This window comes from Oncorhynchus tshawytscha, unplaced genomic scaffold (genome assembly GCF_018296145.1).
Source record: "Oncorhynchus tshawytscha isolate Ot180627B unplaced genomic scaffold, Otsh_v2.0 Un_contig_1712_pilon_pilon, whole genome shotgun sequence".
Classification (NCBI taxonomy): Eukaryota; Metazoa; Chordata; class Actinopteri; order Salmoniformes; family Salmonidae; genus Oncorhynchus; species Oncorhynchus tshawytscha.
In genome coordinates, this window is record NW_024609028.1 from 38,568 (window position 1) to 57,365 (window position 18,798).

The 18,798-nt window shown below is 46.4% G+C and overlaps 1 protein-coding gene across 1 annotated transcript in view; it reads left to right on the forward strand.

The window, feature by feature from the left end:
* Positions 1 to 18,798, forward strand: part of LOC112267666 (striated muscle preferentially expressed protein kinase-like) — a 59,879-nt gene that overhangs the window by 37,603 nt on the left and 3,478 nt on the right. The window contains 24 exon segments of the mRNA XM_042314038.1: positions 14 to 133; positions 260 to 364; positions 479 to 655; positions 658 to 684; positions 945 to 1,241; positions 1,373 to 1,485; positions 1,661 to 1,829; positions 2,283 to 2,382; positions 2,875 to 3,075; positions 5,206 to 5,263; positions 6,367 to 6,444; positions 8,329 to 8,501; positions 8,637 to 8,663; positions 8,941 to 9,093; positions 9,261 to 9,372; positions 9,489 to 9,777; positions 9,779 to 11,173; positions 11,176 to 12,132; positions 12,900 to 13,043; positions 13,197 to 13,313; positions 13,622 to 13,789; positions 16,767 to 16,889; positions 17,698 to 17,862; positions 18,033 to 18,723. Of these exon segments, the coding sequence (XP_042169972.1) occupies positions 14 to 133; positions 260 to 364; positions 479 to 655; positions 658 to 684; positions 945 to 1,241; positions 1,373 to 1,485; positions 1,661 to 1,829; positions 2,283 to 2,382; positions 2,875 to 3,075; positions 5,206 to 5,263; positions 6,367 to 6,444; positions 8,329 to 8,501; positions 8,637 to 8,663; positions 8,941 to 9,093; positions 9,261 to 9,372; positions 9,489 to 9,777; positions 9,779 to 11,173; positions 11,176 to 12,132; positions 12,900 to 13,043; positions 13,197 to 13,313; positions 13,622 to 13,789; positions 16,767 to 16,889; positions 17,698 to 17,862; positions 18,033 to 18,723 (5,959 nt within the window).

An 18,798-nucleotide genomic window follows, 5' to 3' on the forward strand; every position in this document is an offset into this window, starting at 1 on the left:
CTTCCTCCTCCAGACAGGGATATCCACAGTCTGGTCATCCGCTGTGTGTGTCACGGCCACGGGGGCGTCTACAAGAGTGTCATCTCCAACAAAGTGGGGAAGGCAGCCTGCTACGCACACCTCTACATCACAGGTATGGATGGGGACCATCCACCAGCAATCACAGCAACAGGTGCTCCAACCAAAAAAGCCACGAGAATCATTGTGCCAACTGATTACAGTATGGGTGTGTTGGTACATTTGTATTTTCCTTTGGTAGATATTGTTCCTGATCCCCCCGATGGTCCTCCAGTGGTAGAGTCCATAACAGGGAAGACCATAACACTCAGCTGGAAGAAACCAAAGAGGCTTGACTCTTCCATAGGTATGCCTCAATATAACTGAGAGTCACAGGGACCTGGATTCGAGTCCCTTTCAGGCTCCTCTACCCTCCAAATGCGCTACATTACTACAGTAACCCTCATGGTTGTACTTCCAGATGGCAGTTCTTTGATGTATGCAGTGCAGCAGCAGCCTCTGGGTTCCATCCAGTGGAGCATCATAGCCTCCAACCTGAGAGAGACCACCTACACAGTCACCGGTCTCTCCAAGGGAGTCCGCTATGCCTTCAGGGTCCTAGCGGCCACCGCCAAGCTCCTCAGCAAACCCTCCCCTCCACTGACCTTGTGCAGCTCATGGATAGAGGTGCTTATATAAGCTCAAGTCTCTACAGTTATTTTGGAGGGTCAAATGTTAAATGGATTTATGTAAACACTTGCATAGTGCAAAAGCAATGTCACCAAACACATTGCATCAGGTGTACAAAAATATTGTAATTACATGGTCCTTCGAGACAGATATGTAGCTGGATATATAGCATCTACTATTGTGAGAGAATGATGGTCTGTCAACACATCAGAGATGATGGTTTGATCCCTGATCATTTGACCTTTGATCCCTATCAGGTCCCTATCTGAGGAAAGCTCCCATCATACTGGACAAGCCTGATGTTGTGTACGTGGTGGAGAACCAGTCCGTGAGCATCACCCTCACCCTTAACCATGTTAATGCTGTGGTCACCTGGAAGAGGAGGGGAGTGGTTTTGCTCAACAAGCCAGGGATGTTTGAGATGAGCATGCCAGACGACGACCAACACACCCTAAAGATCCAGAGGGTGAAGAGCACTGACACTGGTCAGCTGGTCTGTACAGCCAACAACCAGTTTGGCAGCGACCTCTGTACCATCCTACTGGCCATGGCAGGTGAGTTTGGGGTCAAAGTTCACCCCTATGTGCAGATCTAGAATCAGCTAACAGCCCTGGTGCTTACTGTAACTATGATGAGGTAAAAAGCCAAGCTGACTCCAAACTCTATCCTCCTTTTCTCCCAACAGTGCATCCTAAATTTGAGTCCATCATGGAGGACTTGGAAATACATGTAGGAGAGACATCTCGCTTTGCTGTGGTTGTCGAGGGAGAACCCGATCCTGATATTCTGTGGTACAAGGTATGATAAGAGTCAATGGATGGATATTATATCATTCACCACATAAACTTATTCTGCAGTGATTAAGCAGGTTGTTGGATGATTAACTCCTTTGTGGTTCCAGGAAAACAAACCTACTCCTCCATGATAGTTGATCAAGTGGAATTGATTGTGGTTATCTGTTCTGTGGTTCCAGGATGACACTCTGCTGTCAGAGAGCAGTCACTTCACCTTTGTGTACGATGATATGGAGTGTTCCCTGGTGGTGCTGAATGCCCTGCCTGAGGACTCAGGGGTGTACACCTGCACCGCCAAGAACCTGGCTGGGCAAGTCTCCTGCAAGGCTGAACTCACTGTCCACAAAGGTATAGTCTATATTGTCTGAAATGTATAAGGATATATACAGATATTGGAATAAGTCTGGAAAACATCTACAAGAATGATACTTTGTGCTTATATAATTGATTAATTATTGTTGATTAACACACCCTTATGGTAAGGTATTAAAGACTCTTGCTGAAAAGTGTGCTTTTTCTGCACACTGAATATTGTTAACACAGATGTCACAGTACCAAGGCTTTTCCTATTATTTGTTGTTGCCAGAAATGGCAGTTTTAGTTGGGTTGCATCTGTTTGTCCTTGTAATATCTCAGCCAAAGCTTGTTGTAATCGAGAGTTAAACAACCAAATCTGCTCCATATGGGTTGGACCACAAGGTGTCTGAGACTATTAAACCATCTGTCAGCCCACACACACACACACACACACACACACAAACCACATTAACCTTGCCCCCTGTACCAACCCTCTTCCTGCAGTGAGGAAGGAGGTGGAGGAGCCCATGGAGGATGAGGGGTCCATTTTGAGGAAGATGCGGAGGCTGACTGATTACTATGATGTACACAAGGAGATAGGACGGTGAGTCATGGACCAGGCAATCAACAACATCATCCACTCAGCCAGGCTATCTCTTCTGTATTTAAAGGCTCTGCGAGTGGTAGCTACTAACTCAGCCAGGCTATCTCTTCTGTATTTAAAGGCTCTGCGAGTGGTAGCTACTATCTGTATTAAATTGCACTGTGAACGGTGGCCACAAAGGTCAGTAGGGGGAATTCCACCACACCAAACAACACCCTGACTGCATAATGATAGCAGACAGAAATAGAGGAGAGGTGAGTCACCCGTCAATAGAGGAACACATCACAAAGGCTTTTTGTTTTTCTCTGGTAGAGCTTGGCTTGACTCACCAGAAGTTGAACGATAACAAGGTGTCACGTACCGTTTAATACTCATGTCCCTTTACTTTCTCAACTAGGACTTTTAGTTTCTCAGAACTCAATCCCATTGAAATATTTGGTCATTCTCCTAGAGTTATTGCAATGATATCATCATTGTGCGACTGTTTTCCAGTGGGGCGTTCTCCTATGTGAAGAGGGTGTCTGAGAAGAAGGGGAAGGTGGAGTATGCGGCCAAGTTTGTGTCTGGGAGGGCCAAGAGGAAGGCCTTGGCCCTGAGAGAGATGAACCTTCTGTCAGAGCTGAACCATGAGAAAATCCTCTACTTCCATGACGCCTTTGAGAAGAAGAACATGGTTGTCATCATCACTGAGCTGTATCCTTTCACTGACTGATTCTTTGATTCATTTCAGTTGTCAGAAAACCCATAACATGATGACCTAACCGGTTCTGCACATGCGTCCGCGTTCGCCATCGTGCGCCTTCATGCGCATGTTGATTTTGTCTATCCCCACCAGACGCTTTCACGACACGCAGGATAAAATACCAACTGTGAACCAACTCTATTCATTTGGGGAGAGGTCAAAACACATTAAACATTCATTGACATTTAGCTAATTTGTTGCTAACTAATTTGTCCTGGGCGATAAACCAAAGACAGTATAGTATTCAGATAGGCTAAAACTGGATAAACCAAAGACAGTACAGTATTCAGATAGGCTAAAACTGCTTTTCCAATAGAAATCCCTGATCACACTTGTAGGCGATGTCATGGTGACGTTGGCTAGCAAAGCTCATGTATAGAAACAGGTCATTGGGTCTCACGCCGAACTGCGACTGTGCAGGCGTTAAATCAAAGGCATTCCTTCCATATAAAGTTGTTTTTGTCCTTTTGTCAGTTTGTCAAGGTTGGAAAAATAACATGTTCAACTCCTTAAGACATTTGCTCCAATCTAGGTTGTGTCTTTAGATTTTGAGAAGAATCTTTCACTTCTCAAACACCAAACCCAGGTCTAGTCTGTTTGGTCTGTTTCACAAGTGTTCCCTTAAGTCTTGCGATGTAGCGCCTCTGGATTTAGAAAACAGTGGTTTATTTTACCTGAAATGCTTATGGTCCTTTTTTTTGTATCTTTGTAGAATTTTGACTCATTTTGAGTCACTCAAAATCATGTGTTCTCTACTCCAACAATTCATCCACAGATAAAGAGGAAACCTAGTTAGTTTTTACTTAGTTTTCTTTGATTCATCTCTCCTTGTTCTTTTTCTTCTTCTTCTTCTTCTTCTGTGGATTTTATATGGTGGTTGGCATTACCACCACCAACTTGACTGGAGTGTGGACCCCGTTCATCTTTCAATCACCCATGTGGGTATGTGTTTGTAAAAACCAATGAGTAGTATGGAGAGGCGGGACTTGCAGCGCGTCACGTGTCTAAAATAAAACTATTTTGCGCCTGGATACACAGACGCTCACGAGCAGTTTGGATGAAATGATTGAATAACATGTATGTGTACATTTATTTTGCAGCGCTCGCGCACCGTGGGCAGTCTGGTCAGCATGGAAGAAGCCACATTACAAGAGATGAACATTTTGAATGTAACATATCCTCTGAGACAGTATTGTATTGGTTGCAACAAGGTTCTTTCCCTGTTAATCTAACATATCTCATCTATGTAATATGTTGCATCAAAAACTAAAGCCATCAATGTACTCAATTTAGCCCAGGTTTCAACCAGAAACCAACATTGTGGTTCCTAGAATTGTTTGTTTTCAAATTATATTCATTTTTGTTTACAGCTAGATCCAAAATGGATCAAAATATGGCATTGATCCAACGTCTATGCATAAAATCCTCTCCATGAACATACCAGAGCCAAGAGCCTTCTTCCCACCTTCTTCCCACTGTGTGGATGAGAGAGAACTGCTGCATAGCATTAATCTCAATGTCCTTTCTGTTCCCCTGGAGGCATGACTGAACCGAAGCGCTACTTTCTCCTGACTCATCACAGATTGGTTTCATTACCAGGAGACGACATGTGTGGGAGTTTGGTTCATTTATTATAAAAAATGTCATTTGCCTCCCACTTGGACTATCGCAATAAGGTTAACACCATAGACTTATATAGACATTGCATCATTGTATCTGTCTCATGATGGCGCCTGTGAGAGCATGTGCAACGCCATTGAGGCCATCTCCATTTTGAAGTAGTCCACCTTCTACTACATCTATGAGTTGGTGAACAAACTGAAAGGGTGCATAGTGCCACCTGTACTGTGTTGTTTGCTCACGAGTAGAATTCATTGGCTGATCCCTTCTGATGACACAAATGGAATCATGTGATCCTTCCATAACCCATAGGAAGTCCCACCCAGTTGATTACTTCAAAATGGTGAAAGTCCTCAATGGCGCTGCCCATGCTAAAATGGGATTTTGGGCACTAGAGTCCTCTATCTATCTCTATGGTTATTACACACTATACCTCTATTCTCCTTAACTGCTGTGTGAAGATGCCATGAGGAACTTCTGGACCGACTGACCAAGAAGACTACTGTCATGGAGTCCGAGGTTTGCCTTGGCCTGTTGGCCTTATGTTTGAGTGTGCTTTGGATTGCATGGAAAAATCAACCAAGAACGACTCAATTATCTTTATCTAAAAGATAGCGAAATTCAGTAAAATTAGTTTTTTTAAATTTGTTGCGCATACAAGAATGTAGAAAACAGAAAGTAGAATGTAGAATATAGAATATATAATGTAGAATATAGAATGTAGACTGTAGATTATAGAATGTATAATATAGAATATATACTGAACAAAAATATGAACGCAATATGTGACAATTTCAACAATTTTACTGAGTTACAGTTCATATAAGGAAATCAGTTAATCAAAATAAATAAATTAGGCCCTAATCTATGGATTTCATAGGCCCACTCACTTGGGAGCCAGGCCCACCCACTGGGGATCCAGACCCAGTCAAACAGATATAGTTTTTCCCCCACTAAATGGCTTTATTACAGACAGAAATACTCCTCAGTTTCATCAGCTGTCCGGGTGGCTGGTCTCAGACAATCCCGCAGGTGAAGAAGCCAGATGTGGAGGTCCTGGGCTGGCATGGTTACACTTGGTTGTGAGGCCGGTTGGATGTACTGCCAAATTCTCTAAAACTACGTTGGAGGCGACTTTGGTAGAGAAATGAACATTCAATTCTCTGTCAAAAGCTCTGTTGGACATTCCTGCAGTCAGCATGCCAATTGCACGCTCCCTCAAAACATGAGACATCTGTGGCATTGTGTGACAAAACTGCACATTTTAGAGTGGCCTTTTATTGTCCTTGGTACAAGGTGCACCTGTGTAATGATCATGCTGTTTAATCAGCTTCTTGATATGCCACACCTGTCAGGTGGATGGATTATCTTGGCCAAAGGAGAAATGCTCACTAACAGGGATGTAAACAAATATGTGCACAACATTTGAGAGAAATATGCTTTTTGTGAGTACGGAAGATTTCTGGGATGTTTTATTTCAGCTCATGAAACATGGGACCAACACTTTACATGTTGTGTTTATATTTTTGTTTTAGAATGTAAAATATAGAATGTAGAATATAGAATACAGAATGTAGAATATAGAATGTCAAATGTGTTAAAGGAGATGTTCTGGGCTGCAGATCCGGTCCAGTATTCAGCAGGTGCTTGAAGGGGTCAGCTACCTTCACCAGAAAGACATTGCTCATCTTGACATCAAGGTACATCAGATTCCCACTGTGCAAGGGACAAATACAGTACTTTAATCACAAGCTATTATACAGTGCATCCGGAAAGTACTCAGACCCCTCAACTTTTTTCACATTTTGTTATGTTACAGCTTTATTCTAAAATGTATTTTAAAAAATTGCCCCTCATCAATCTACACACAATACCCCATAATGATGAGGCAAAAACAGGTTTCTAGACATTTTTGAAAATGTATTAAATATTAAAAACCTTGGCAGTGATTACAGTCTTGAGTCTTCTTGGGTATGAAGTTACAAGATACAAACTTGGCACACCTGTATTTGGGGAGTTTCTCCCAGTCCTTTCTGCAGATCCTCTCAAGGTCTGTCAGGTTGGATGGGGAGGTTGATGCACAGCTACTTGCAGGTCTCTCCAGAGATGTTTGATCGGTTCAAGTCCGGGCTCTGGCTGGGCCACGCAAAGACATTCAGAGACTTGTCCTAAGCCACTCCTGCGTTGTCTTGGCTGTGTGCTTAGGGTCGTTGTCCTGTTGGAAGGTGAACCTTTTCCCCAGTCTGAGGTTGTGAGCGCTCTGGAGCAGGTTTTCATCAAGGATCTCTCTGTACTTTGTTCCATTCATCTTTGCCTCGATTCTGACTAGTCTCCCAGTAAATGCCACTGAAAAACATCCCCACAGCATGTTGCTGCCACCACCATGCTTCACCGTAGGGATGGTGCCAGGTTCCTCCAGATGTGACGCTTGGCATTCAGGCCAAACAGTTCACTCTTGGTTTCATCAGACCAGAAAATCTGTTTCTCATGGCCTGAGAGTCTTTTGGTGCCTTTTGGCAAACTTCAAGCGGCTGTCATGTACATTTTACTGAGGAGTGGCTTCCGTCTGGCCACTCTACCATAAAGGCCGGATTAGTGGAGTGCTGCAGAGATGGTTGTCCTTCTCAAAGGTTTTCCCATCTCCATAGAGGAACTCTAGTGCTCTGTCAGAGTGACCATTGGGTTCTTTGTCACCTCCGTGACCAAGGCCCTTCTCCCCCAATTGCTCAGTTTGACCGGGCGGCCAGCTCTAGGAAGAGTCTTGGTGGTTTCAAAATTCTTCCATTTAAGAATGATGGAGGCCACTGTGTTCTTGGGGACCTTCCGATGCTGAAGACATTTTTTGGTACCCTTCCCAAGATCTGTGGCTCGACACAGTCCTGTGTCGAAGCACTACAGACAATTTCTTCGACCTCATGGCTTGGTTTTTGCTCTGACATGCACTTTCAACTGTGGGACCTTATATAGACAGAGGTGTTCCTTTCCAAATCATGTCCATTCAATTGAATTTACCACAGTTTGACTCTAATCAAGTTGTAGAAACATCTCAGGGATGATCAATGGAAATGGGATGGACCTGAGCTCAATTTCGAGTCTCATAGCAAAGGGTTTGAATAATTATGTAAATAAGGTATTTCTGATTTTTACAAATTCTAAAAGCCTTTTTTTGCTTTGTCATCATGGAGTATCGTGTGTAAGATTGCTGTTTTTTTTTAATTGAATCAATTTTAGAATAAGGCCGTAACGTAACAAATGTGGAAAAAGTCAAGGGGTCTGAATACTTTCCGAAGGCACTGTTTAACAGATACTTCTGCAATTATCAACTTACTTAATATAACAAGGAAAGAATATTTCAAAGCCAAGAATACATACTACTCAGATACCAATGTATTTTCCTCACTCAAAACATGTACACTAAAATGAATAACATTACACAAATCAAGTCATAGTTTTACATATATCAAATAACAGAGTCTCTAATGTACATTTTATTTTATTTTAGAATATTAGCATGAAAATCTGTAGCCAATTGGACGGAAACCTTATGTTCTTAATAATTCCCTGTTTTCATCCAACCCACCCAGCCTGAGAACATCCTCATGGCAGGCCGACACAGTGACAAGATCCGCATCTGTGACTTTGGCAATGCCGTCAAGCTGGGGACCAATGAAGCCCACTACTGCAAATACGGCACTCCGGAATTTGTTGCCCCGGAGATCGTTAACCAAACGCCGGTCTCCAAGGCAACAGACATCTGGTGAGCAACTGGTCGGGGGAGGGGGCTGGAGACTCCTTTAATCTATTTCCTGATTAATCATGATTTTATCGCTCTCTCCCTCTCTCCTTCATCTTGCCCTCTGAAAGTCATTTGTCTCCCTCTCTCTGTTCACAGGCCTATTGGGGTTATCACTTACCTATGGTGAGTGTTTAAGGTTCTGGTTGGACTAAGAACATGATAAATGTCTCTGGTCAAGATATTCTTAGAATTCAATACACCTTTTGCATTACATTTCTGTCAATCTTGAAATCTTGAAATTTTGCCACACTCTATAACCTCAGTAAGCAAAACACCAATGCATATCACCTGCATATTGTTTGCATATTGCCACAGGCTTCAATTGGCCCACTTAAAATGGATTTGACAGCAAGGAAACAGTCTCAGTAAAGACTATTAACATAACATATTTCCCTTCTAGTCTGACTGGTGTGTCTCCTTTTGCTGGGGAGAACGACAGATGCACCGTCCTCAACATCAGGAACCAAAATGTGGCTTTTGAGGAGAGTATGTTTGCTGACCTCTGTAGAGAGGCCAAGGGATTCGTCATCAAACTGCTGGTGGCTGACAGACTGTGAGTGTTATTGATGATAATGCCTTGGTATAAATTGATTGTAATGAATTCCCTTATATTAGGAATACAAACAATTTCAAAACAAAATAAGACCAGAAAATAAGACCAGAAAATAAGTGTTTGGGACTTAGTGTTTTATTTGTCACCATGTGATGTTTTACTCTCAGGAGGCCTAACGCTACAGAGAGCCTTCGCCACCCCTGGTTCAAGACTTCAATAAAAGACAAGAGCATCAACACAGCGATCCTAAAGCAGGTCTTATCTCGAAGACGTTGGCAGGTAAGGCATTCATTATTTCTGTAAGTAGTACATTGATTAATACACTTCAATGAATCCCTCTAAGTACCTTCCAAATTACTCCTTTAACACGTCCCCTTTTCCCTATCTCTACCCAGCGTTCCCTCATCAGCTACAAATCCAAGATGGTGATGCGCTCCATCCCTGAGCTTCTCAACGACTCGTCCAACCACATCTCCATCGCTGTGGCCCGTCACCTCAAAGAGGGATCGCCCCCACCCTCCTCATCCTCTGATTCAGACGAAGATGTGGACGAACTCCCCTTCATCCCCATGCCTCTATCTATGGTCTTCTCCGGCTCCAGGGTCTCCCTCAACGAGATACCAGGTGACGAGGACGTCACAGGACTGCCTTCCAGGACAATGGGACAGTGGAAGGGGCATGGTTAACCCGGCACAGGGAACAGCCCATAGAGGAGGTGGTGTCCAAAAAGGAGGCCAAGGAATTAGGAGGAAGCAGAGGAACGAGAAAAAGGGTAACAACCGAGGAAGATGGCGGGTCTTCAGAAGAGGAGAAGACTGCAGTGAAAACGAAGAGAGTCCCCTGAAGAAGGGCTCGAGTGTGGAGGAGGATGACACTCAGACGAAGTCCCGGAGAGCGACAATGAGGAGGGGCAGTTCAGCTGACTCGGCCCTGCTTCTCCACATTGAGCCAGAGGAGGGAGCTGTGGAGGAGGGCAAAGAAGACAACGGCAAAAAAAGCCTTAAAAAGGCAGTTTCCATGGAGCTACCAAATCGGAGCCCCAGCCCTGGGGCGGCTAAGATGAGCCAGGAGGACTATGCACTCAAACTGGAGCTGATGAGACAGAGGCTGCTGAGGGGAGGCAACAGCAAAAGTGGCCTGCGAGGTCCCCTGCTGGAGACCCTAGGAATGGATGACGAGAGGCGAACCTCGTCCCTGGACCGAAACTTGAGGAGATCCAGGGTGGGGGCGCCAGAGCGGTCGCTGGCCAGAGCAGCATCTACCGAATGTGCAGTGGAGGACACAACCAAAATCAAAATGTTCCAGAAGAGTTCCTCTTTCAGTCAGGGAGACTCGGAGCCCATGCCCCTACACCGGCAGTTTGGAGCCCCCTTAGAGATCCCCACTAGCACATCTAGCCAGAGCACTGAGAGGAGAGACAGTGCTGAAAGGACCCAGAGCATTGAGAGGAACTCACAGGGGAAAGACCTCCAGGAGGCCACTTCCATATCAGCAATTACGGAGCAGACCAGGCTGGATTCCAGACCTTACTCTCATGTGCCCTCCTCCTCCATACAGCCCACCCCAGTCAAAGAGGACCAAGGAGCGAGGGAAGAGAAAAAGCGAGAGGAGAAGAAGAAGAGCAAGTCTGAGGAAACTTCTGAAAGAGATGAAGAGATGGAGAGAAGGACCAAAGCACAGGAGAGGGTTGATAGACACGAGTTGAAGAGGGAGATTTCCCAGGGCAGGTCTCCTACCGTGTTAGCTCCTGTGATTGTCATAGAGGAGGAGGATACTGAGGAAGATGAACAGAAAGAGAAGCAGGAGATAGAGTTAAAGAAAGAAGAGGTGAAAGCAAAAGGTTGTGATTCTCCAAGGGTTACGCCTACAGGAAAAACGTCTGCGTATGCCAACGTGATGCAAACTATTGTAGTACCACCTGGAAAACCTGACAGCAGCCAGAGATCTCAATCTACACCTAGCCCCACATTTCCTGAACACCCTGCCGTCTTCGCCAAGGTGGCCACCGAACGCCCAACAAGCCCAACCATCTCGACTAGCTCGTCTATGGTCCCAGACCGCCCCACCACCCCACGCCAACCTACCACGCCCTCAGAACAGATATCAAGGACATAGACTCAGAGGAAGTCTTTGAATCCAGGTTCAAGAAGCGTGAGTCATCCCTTACCCGTGGGCTCCGGAGACTTACCAGGACCAAATCAGAAGAGAAGTCCCCGACCCTTCCCCGTAAGACAGGCGAGGGTGAGGAGGTATACCGGCCGGGGCGTCTGGGGGCTCCGCTGGAGATGGTGCCCCAAGGATTGCAGGAGAAGTCCAAGTCCGTCCAGGACTTGAGGGAGGTGGAGAGAGACACAGGGTCCCTGGGCATCATTGGACGGTTCTCCATGCGCACCAAGAGGACCCCATCCATAGATAAAAAGGAGGAGAAGTCAAAGGAGACTGAGCCTGCGGCCAGTAAGCGCAGGGTGTCCTGGGCCATAGGCCGCAGTAAGAGTCTGGACACGACAGAGCTGGACAATATAGAGGCTCGGAGAGAGCAGGAGGTGAGAGAACGCAAAAAGATGGAGGAGTCGTCTGTCTTAGCCATGCGGCGGAAGTTCGAGAACAAAGTAGCGGGTATCTCAGCCAGTTTGAGGAGCAAGTCAGAGGAAAGGAAGGAGGAGAAAGAGGCCAAGCGACGCGTGGAGGAAGAGAAAAGTCGGAAAGATGCAGAAGAAAAGGATTTTAAGAAGGTCTGTGATTCCCCCGTCTTGGCGATGAGGAAGAAGTTTGAGAACAAGGTGGCAGGAATTTCTGGGAAAGTCCGAAGCCAGTCAGAGGATAGGAAAGAGATGGAGGAAGAGAAGCCAGAGGGAAAGAAAACTCCACTGTTTTCCCGTCATCGACATTCCCAGTCCGAGGGAAGAGGTCTCAAAGAGATGGGGATCCCAGAGAATCAGCTAGCCAAACAGACAAACAAAGAATCCAAAGTGTCCAAGGAATCCATTGGGTCTGCATCAAGCCTTCATTCCGAAAAGTCAAAAAGTCAAAAGTCGCTCAGTAAGTAATATTTATCTTGGTATATTATGCTGGCTAAGATGGCATTGGCAATTTCCATCAAATATCAATCAAATGTATTTATAAAGCCCTTTTTACATCAGTCCTCTTCTGGCTGTGCAGGGTGTAGTTTATACAATCTCAGAAAAAAGGTTTCCCAAAGGTTTCTTCAGCTGTCCCCATAGGAGAAGCCTTTGGAGAACCCTTTTTGGTTCCAATTAGAACTCTTTTGGGTTTCATGTAAAACCCTCTCGGGAAGGGGTTCTACCTGGAACCCAATAGGGTTCTACCTGGAACCAAAAGGGGTGTCTTCAAAGGGTTCTCCTGTGGGGACAGCCGAAGAACCCTTTTTGGTTCTAGACAGCATTCTTTTTCTAAAACTGTACGAGTACATGGCTATTAAGGCCAGATCGTTCTTCAACATGTTCAAACATTCAAAGATCACCAGCAGGGTCAAGGGTGCAACAGGTCAGCACCTCAGGAGTAAATGTCAGTTGGCTTTTCATAGCCAATCATTCAGAAGTCGAGACAGCAAGTGGTGGGAGAGAGAGAGAGAGAGGGAGAAGGAGAGAGAGAGAGATGGGGGAATTAGAGAGAGCACACCTAAGATCAAAGGGCACCAGATAAGACAGGATAATTACACCAGATAGGACAGACTGACACTAGCCCCCAGGCACATAAACTATTGCAGCATAGATACTGGAGATATTAGCTCACCTCCTCAGGTTCGTCTGTCTCAGCTGTTTGCCATTATGTCTTGTCCTCCACAGCTCCAGAGACTGACAGGCGGTCGCGGTGGGACAGGTGGGGTCTGGGCAGGAGCAGGAAGGATAAGACCCCCTCTCAGACTGACCTCCCCTCAGCCAAAGATGAGGGGTCATCAGGCAGCCTGCAGTACTCCCGCACTTCCTCTAGTACTGTCTGCTAAATTCAGCAACCAGTTGCCTTTATGTTGAATGTGCATACAGAGTTGGAGTTTGGCAATGAAAGCTGCACACTGCTTTTACATTCTAAACTCATTCTCAGTGTTCAATAATATTATTCAGCCACAACCTTGTTTTTCCCAGACTTCCCTCCTGTGTTCCTCATCAAGCTGAGGGACCACGTCTTACTGGAGGGTGACCCTGTCACTCTTAGCTGCCTCCCGGCTGGCAGCCCCCACCCACAAATCAGCTGGACTAAAGGTAAGAACTCATAGAGCTGACAGACACAACACTCTTTGCAACAGCGCTGTCTAATAAAGCTTTACCGTAGGAGCTGCTGCTGAAACGTTGGTTGTTGCCTGTGAAGGGATGATATATTGTCATAACCCATCAAAGCTCATACTTACATGGTGCCCTGTGTGAGCACGACTTCCTAAACTTGTGTTGATGTTAGAGATTGCTCATTATTTCCATAAAGTTTCTCATCGAATACTAGATAAACACCTTTTGAAATAGGACTGTAAAATGCCACTGTAATTATTATTGTTGATGGGTTTACTTGTCCACAGATAAGAGACCACTGGAGATGGACGACAGGATGAGTCTGATCTCCTGTCCAGACGGCAGGCAGCTTGTTACGATCATGAAGACCAGCAGGAGGGACGCAGGGCTCTATGAGTGTGTGGCCAGTAACCCCTTAGCCAGCGTCACCAGCTCCTGCACACTGTCCCTGGCCTGTGAGTAACATGTTATACAGGAAAATGTTATTATCAACGACAATCCCGTCGTTTAGATTTGTGGAGAAACAGGAAAATACCCATATATTTTTGAAGCCGTTATCTTCATGTGATATTCTAATATCCTGGACCTGTAATATCTGTTGGAATTGAATTGCATCCAAAACCTTTAGTGTAAACATGACATTTACACTGAATCCAGAAAGGGGTATTTGCCCTTCATTCTAAGCAAAAACATTTATTATTCATCTTTACGATGTGATGAACCTTGAAAGGTTTAGGTAATAGGATTTGTGTTCCAGTGTGAATGCAATGCATATTAATGACATGGGCATAAATATTAATGTAGTTTACTTACAGCTGATTAAACGAATGGCTTTTTGCCTTGAATTTACAACCTCTTTCTAATCATTCCAAGAGGAGAGTGCTGCTTATTACAAAAAGAAAGATGCGCTCCCAGGTTAGAATCCAATGTGTTAGAATCAAATAATCAACTGTCACTCAGACAGTCCATCTAGCTACTACAGATACCGGATCTTAATTTGACCCAGTTTTTCACAGCAGGAAAATAATCCTGCAGCAACAGGAAATGTGAGTTATTTTGTGGATTATAATTATTATTATTTCTTTGTAGGGGTTGATACATTTTTCGTTAAGGCAAATAAAGTCTGACATTTTAAAGTGGAAATTACAAACTTTAGAAGTTTTTTTTTTTAGTTCCTGCAACAACAGGATGGTCAAATTATGATTTGGCATCTGTTGGTTCTTGTCCAGACAGCAGGCTATAAATAACAATATCAATACAAATGTCAAATATCCATCAGCAAAGCGACAGAATTAGGTGACTCCAGACACTTGATGGCCTCTCTCTCTTATTCAGGTGTCAGACTCAATGCGCTACATTTCAGTTCGATTTTCACAGCTTCAAATTGTATTGCTCTGGGGACACTGTGTGGGCGTCTGCATTACTAATCCCGTCTGCTGATGCTATCTGTCTCCATTTGTCATCAATCTGTTGGCTGAGAGATTCCCCAGACTGCTCATCTTGTCTGAGGTCTGAGGCCTTGGCTCGATCAGTCTCAGTGGTGGGCAGCCTTCATTAAAATCTATCATCATATCAGGGTGAAAAGCTATTAGTGCCGTGTATGGTTTGCATATTTTTTTTTGCTAAAAACCCATTACTCTGTCCTGGGTGGTTTCTCCTCTTTCCATCGGCTATCTCCATCCTTCCACTCTGTGACACCCCACCCCATCCAAACTCTCCCCTTCCCAAAACCTCCCCCTCTGTGACACCCTAACTCATCAAAATATGTGACAATGAAATGTTTTTTTTTTTTACTCAAACTTCCCCTCCACCAAACCCAACATCTCCCTCTAACTCTCTATTGCTCCTAACCCTTCATCTCCCTCCACCCCACTTTCATCTCCCCTCTACCCCAACTTCATCTCTCCACCACCCCACCTTCATCTCCCCTCCACCTCTCCACCACCCTATCTTCATCTCCCCTCCACCCCACCTTCATCTCTGCTCCATCCCACCTTCATCTCCCTCCACCCCACCCCATCTCCCCTCCACCCATCTTCATCTCCCCTTCACCCCACCTTCATCCCCTACACCCCAACTTCATCTCCCCTCTACCCCTCCCATCTCCCCCACCCTTCTTCATCTCCTACCCCTCCTTCACATTCCCCTTCATCTCCCCTCCATCCCTCCTTCATCTCCCCTCCACCCACCTTCATCTCCCCTCCACCCACTTTCATCTCCCCTCCTTCACCCTCTACCCCTCCTTCATCTCCCCTCCACCCTTCCTTCATCTCCCTCTCCCCCCTTCATCTCCCCTCTGCTCTCCTTCATCTCCCCTCCACCCTTCCTCTCCCATCTACCCCTCCTTCATCTCCCCCACCCTCCTTCATCTCCCCTCACCCCACCTTCATTCTACCCCTCCTTATCTCCCCCACCCCTCCTTCATCTCCCCTCTACCCTCTTCATCTCCCCCTACCCCTCCTTCATCTCCCCTCCACCCCTCCTTCATCTCCCCTCTACCCCTCCTTCATCTCCCCTCCAACCCTTCATTTTCCCCTCACCCCACCTTCATCTCCTCTGCCTCCATCTCCCCCACCTCCTTTTCTCCCCTCTACCCAACTTCATCTCCCCTCTCATCTCCTTCATTCCCCCTACCCCTCCTTCATCTCCCCTCTACCCCTCCTCCACCTACCCCTCCTTCATCTCCCCTCTACCCTCCTCCACCCCATATTCATCTCCCATCCACCCCACCTTCATCTCCCCTCTGTCCCTCCATCTCCCCCTTCATCTCCCCTCCACCCACCTTCATCTCCCCGCCCCTCCTTCATCTCCCCCCCCCCCTCCATCTCCCCCTACCTTCATCTCCCCTCTACCCCTCCTTCATCTCCCCCTACCCCTCCTTCATCTCCCCTCTCCCCTCCTTCCTCCCCCTACCTTCATCTCCCCTCTACCCTCCTTCATCTCCCCTCCACCCCTCCTTTATCTCCCCTCCACCCTCCTCTCCTCTCCCTCCTCCATCTCCCCCCCCTCCTCCATCTCCCCCTACCTCCTCCATCTCCCCTCCCCTCCATCTCCCCCCTACCTTCATCTCCCCTCTCCCCTCCCATCTCCCCTCCCCCTCCTTCATCTCTCCCTCCACCCCATCTTCATGTCCCCTACAACCTCACCTTCATCTCCCCTCCATCCTACCCCTCCTTCATCTCCCCCTCTACCCCTCCTTCCCCTACCCCTCCTTCATCTCCCCTCTACCCTACCTTCATCTCCCCTCCACCTCACCTTCATCTCCCCTCTACCCCTCAACCAACCTCCTCATCTCCCTCTACCCCCACCTACCCTCCTTCATCTCCCCTCTACCCCTCCTTCCATCTCCCTCTACCCCTCCTTTATCTTCCCTCCACCCTACCTTCATCCTCCCCTCCACCCCACCCTCCTCCCCTCTGTCACTCCCTCCAGGTGTCCCCAAAAGGCCAGGCACCCCGGAGGTTCCCCAGACGTACAACAACACAGCCCTGGTGCTATGGAAACCAGCTGACACCAAGCCCCCCTGTAGCTACTCTCTGGAGAGGAAGACAGAAGGTGGGTTGACATTCATCTCCTAGCCTGGAGTTCAAACTGATGTCACGATTGACACTGAGAATATCAATTTGGATTCCAGGCTAGTCATCTCCATGAACTCAAGCCAAATATTAATATTTGATTTATTTTACAGCCCATTTCACCCAAATGTATTATCCTTATTGACGGTTGGGTAGGAAACACCTTTGGCTGTCACTTTAAACACTACTGTGCAGTGAATAACTCAAACACTGGGCAAATAGTCACAGTACAAACTGGCCACATAGACTGCTAATGAGCCCTATTTCATCACGCTTTATAAGTCATTATGGTCTCATAATACGGGGAATCATTGTAGAGCCTACATCGTTAGGATTGTATCAAAGTGGGAATGACATGAATGTAATATGATTTCAGGACTGATTGAATTGGATGGCTTCATACCTTGTATTACCACACAGTTACTGCCAGGCTGGGCTTTGGATGATTGTTGTTGTCTGTGTTTGTTCATTGGATTGTGCCCCACTATCTCCTCATTACCATGTGAATGTTATTCTGTTATTCTGTTATTCCTCTGTATGAGTTGTGACTATGACAGATAATTATGGCTCCACACCACCTTAGTGTACAGCTGATATTGTAAACATAACCTTGTCTGTTTCACCATCAACATGAAACACTATCTTGTGTGAATTATAAGTACTGCAACAAATGACAGTGGTGTGTAAAGTCAAAGTGACGCATATAAATGGGCTATTTGACCATATTGATATAACATAACGCAATTGGCAATCATATAAATGAAGCATTCTTTTCTTTCTCCTTTCAGGTGATGCCAACTGGCTGATCATAGCGACTGGAGTGGCTGACTGTTACTACAACGTCACAGACCTGCCACCAGGGGGCGCCTTTAGGTTCAGAGTGGCCTGCGTCAACAAGGCAGGACAGGGACCCTACAGCAACACATCGGACAAAGTCAGCCTGGACTCAACAGGTGCTGAAACACACCTTTGGGACAGGGGGTTCAAATTCTGTAAATTGTGTTAAATTGGTTAAAAAGAGGTGGTCAAGAAAGTTCTGCCGTTTTTTATGTATTGTTGCATATTTGTTTCACAGAATGGTTATGATAATATGATATTGAAGAGAGATGTGTTTGCTTTGCAGTAGGCGTGTCCTCTCCAGCGGTGGCCATTGTGAAGACAATCTCCTCACCTCCCTCCCACCCTGCCCCAGCAGCTACCACCTTAGTGACTGTTATCACAAAGGTCAAACCAGCAGTAATGCAACCTCCTGGTAAAACGGTGTCCACTGTCTCTCCCTCTTCACCCTCCCTTACACAGACGTCTCTAACCTTCCCTGCTCCCACCGCAGCTCTCTCTCCCTCTACACCTTCGGCCCCTGCCAGCCCTGCCATCACAACCCCTCCAACTGAACCCCTGACGGTCACCCCTACCACCCCTCCAACTCTCCCCTCCCCGCCTGTAGTCAAACCTCCTCCCTTCGTCCTCCCCAAACCCCAGAGTCCTGTCAATGTGGTCCCACCCATGACCCAAACCCTGCCCATCTCTCCCCCTCTCCCTCTCGTTACACCTCCTTCCACCCCCACGAAGCCCGTCATGGCATCCGTTCCTACTTACACCTCTGCCGCCACTGCCCGTATGGCCCCCAGCCCCATCCCGGCCCCCTCCTTCTCCCCCCAAGTGCTCCAGGTCAGCAGTCTGAGCCCAATAGGGGAGGGGCAGGGCACCCCTGTTCGAGGGACCCCCAGGGACCGCACCACACTCAAGCCGGGTGAGACAGCTCTACGACAGGGAGTCCCACAGAAGCCCTACACCTTCCTGGATGAGAAAGCCAGGTGACTGAGATGTTAGAGATGTGGTCAATATTTCTACAGCTACAGTAGTACACTATTACACTACACAGTATTGCT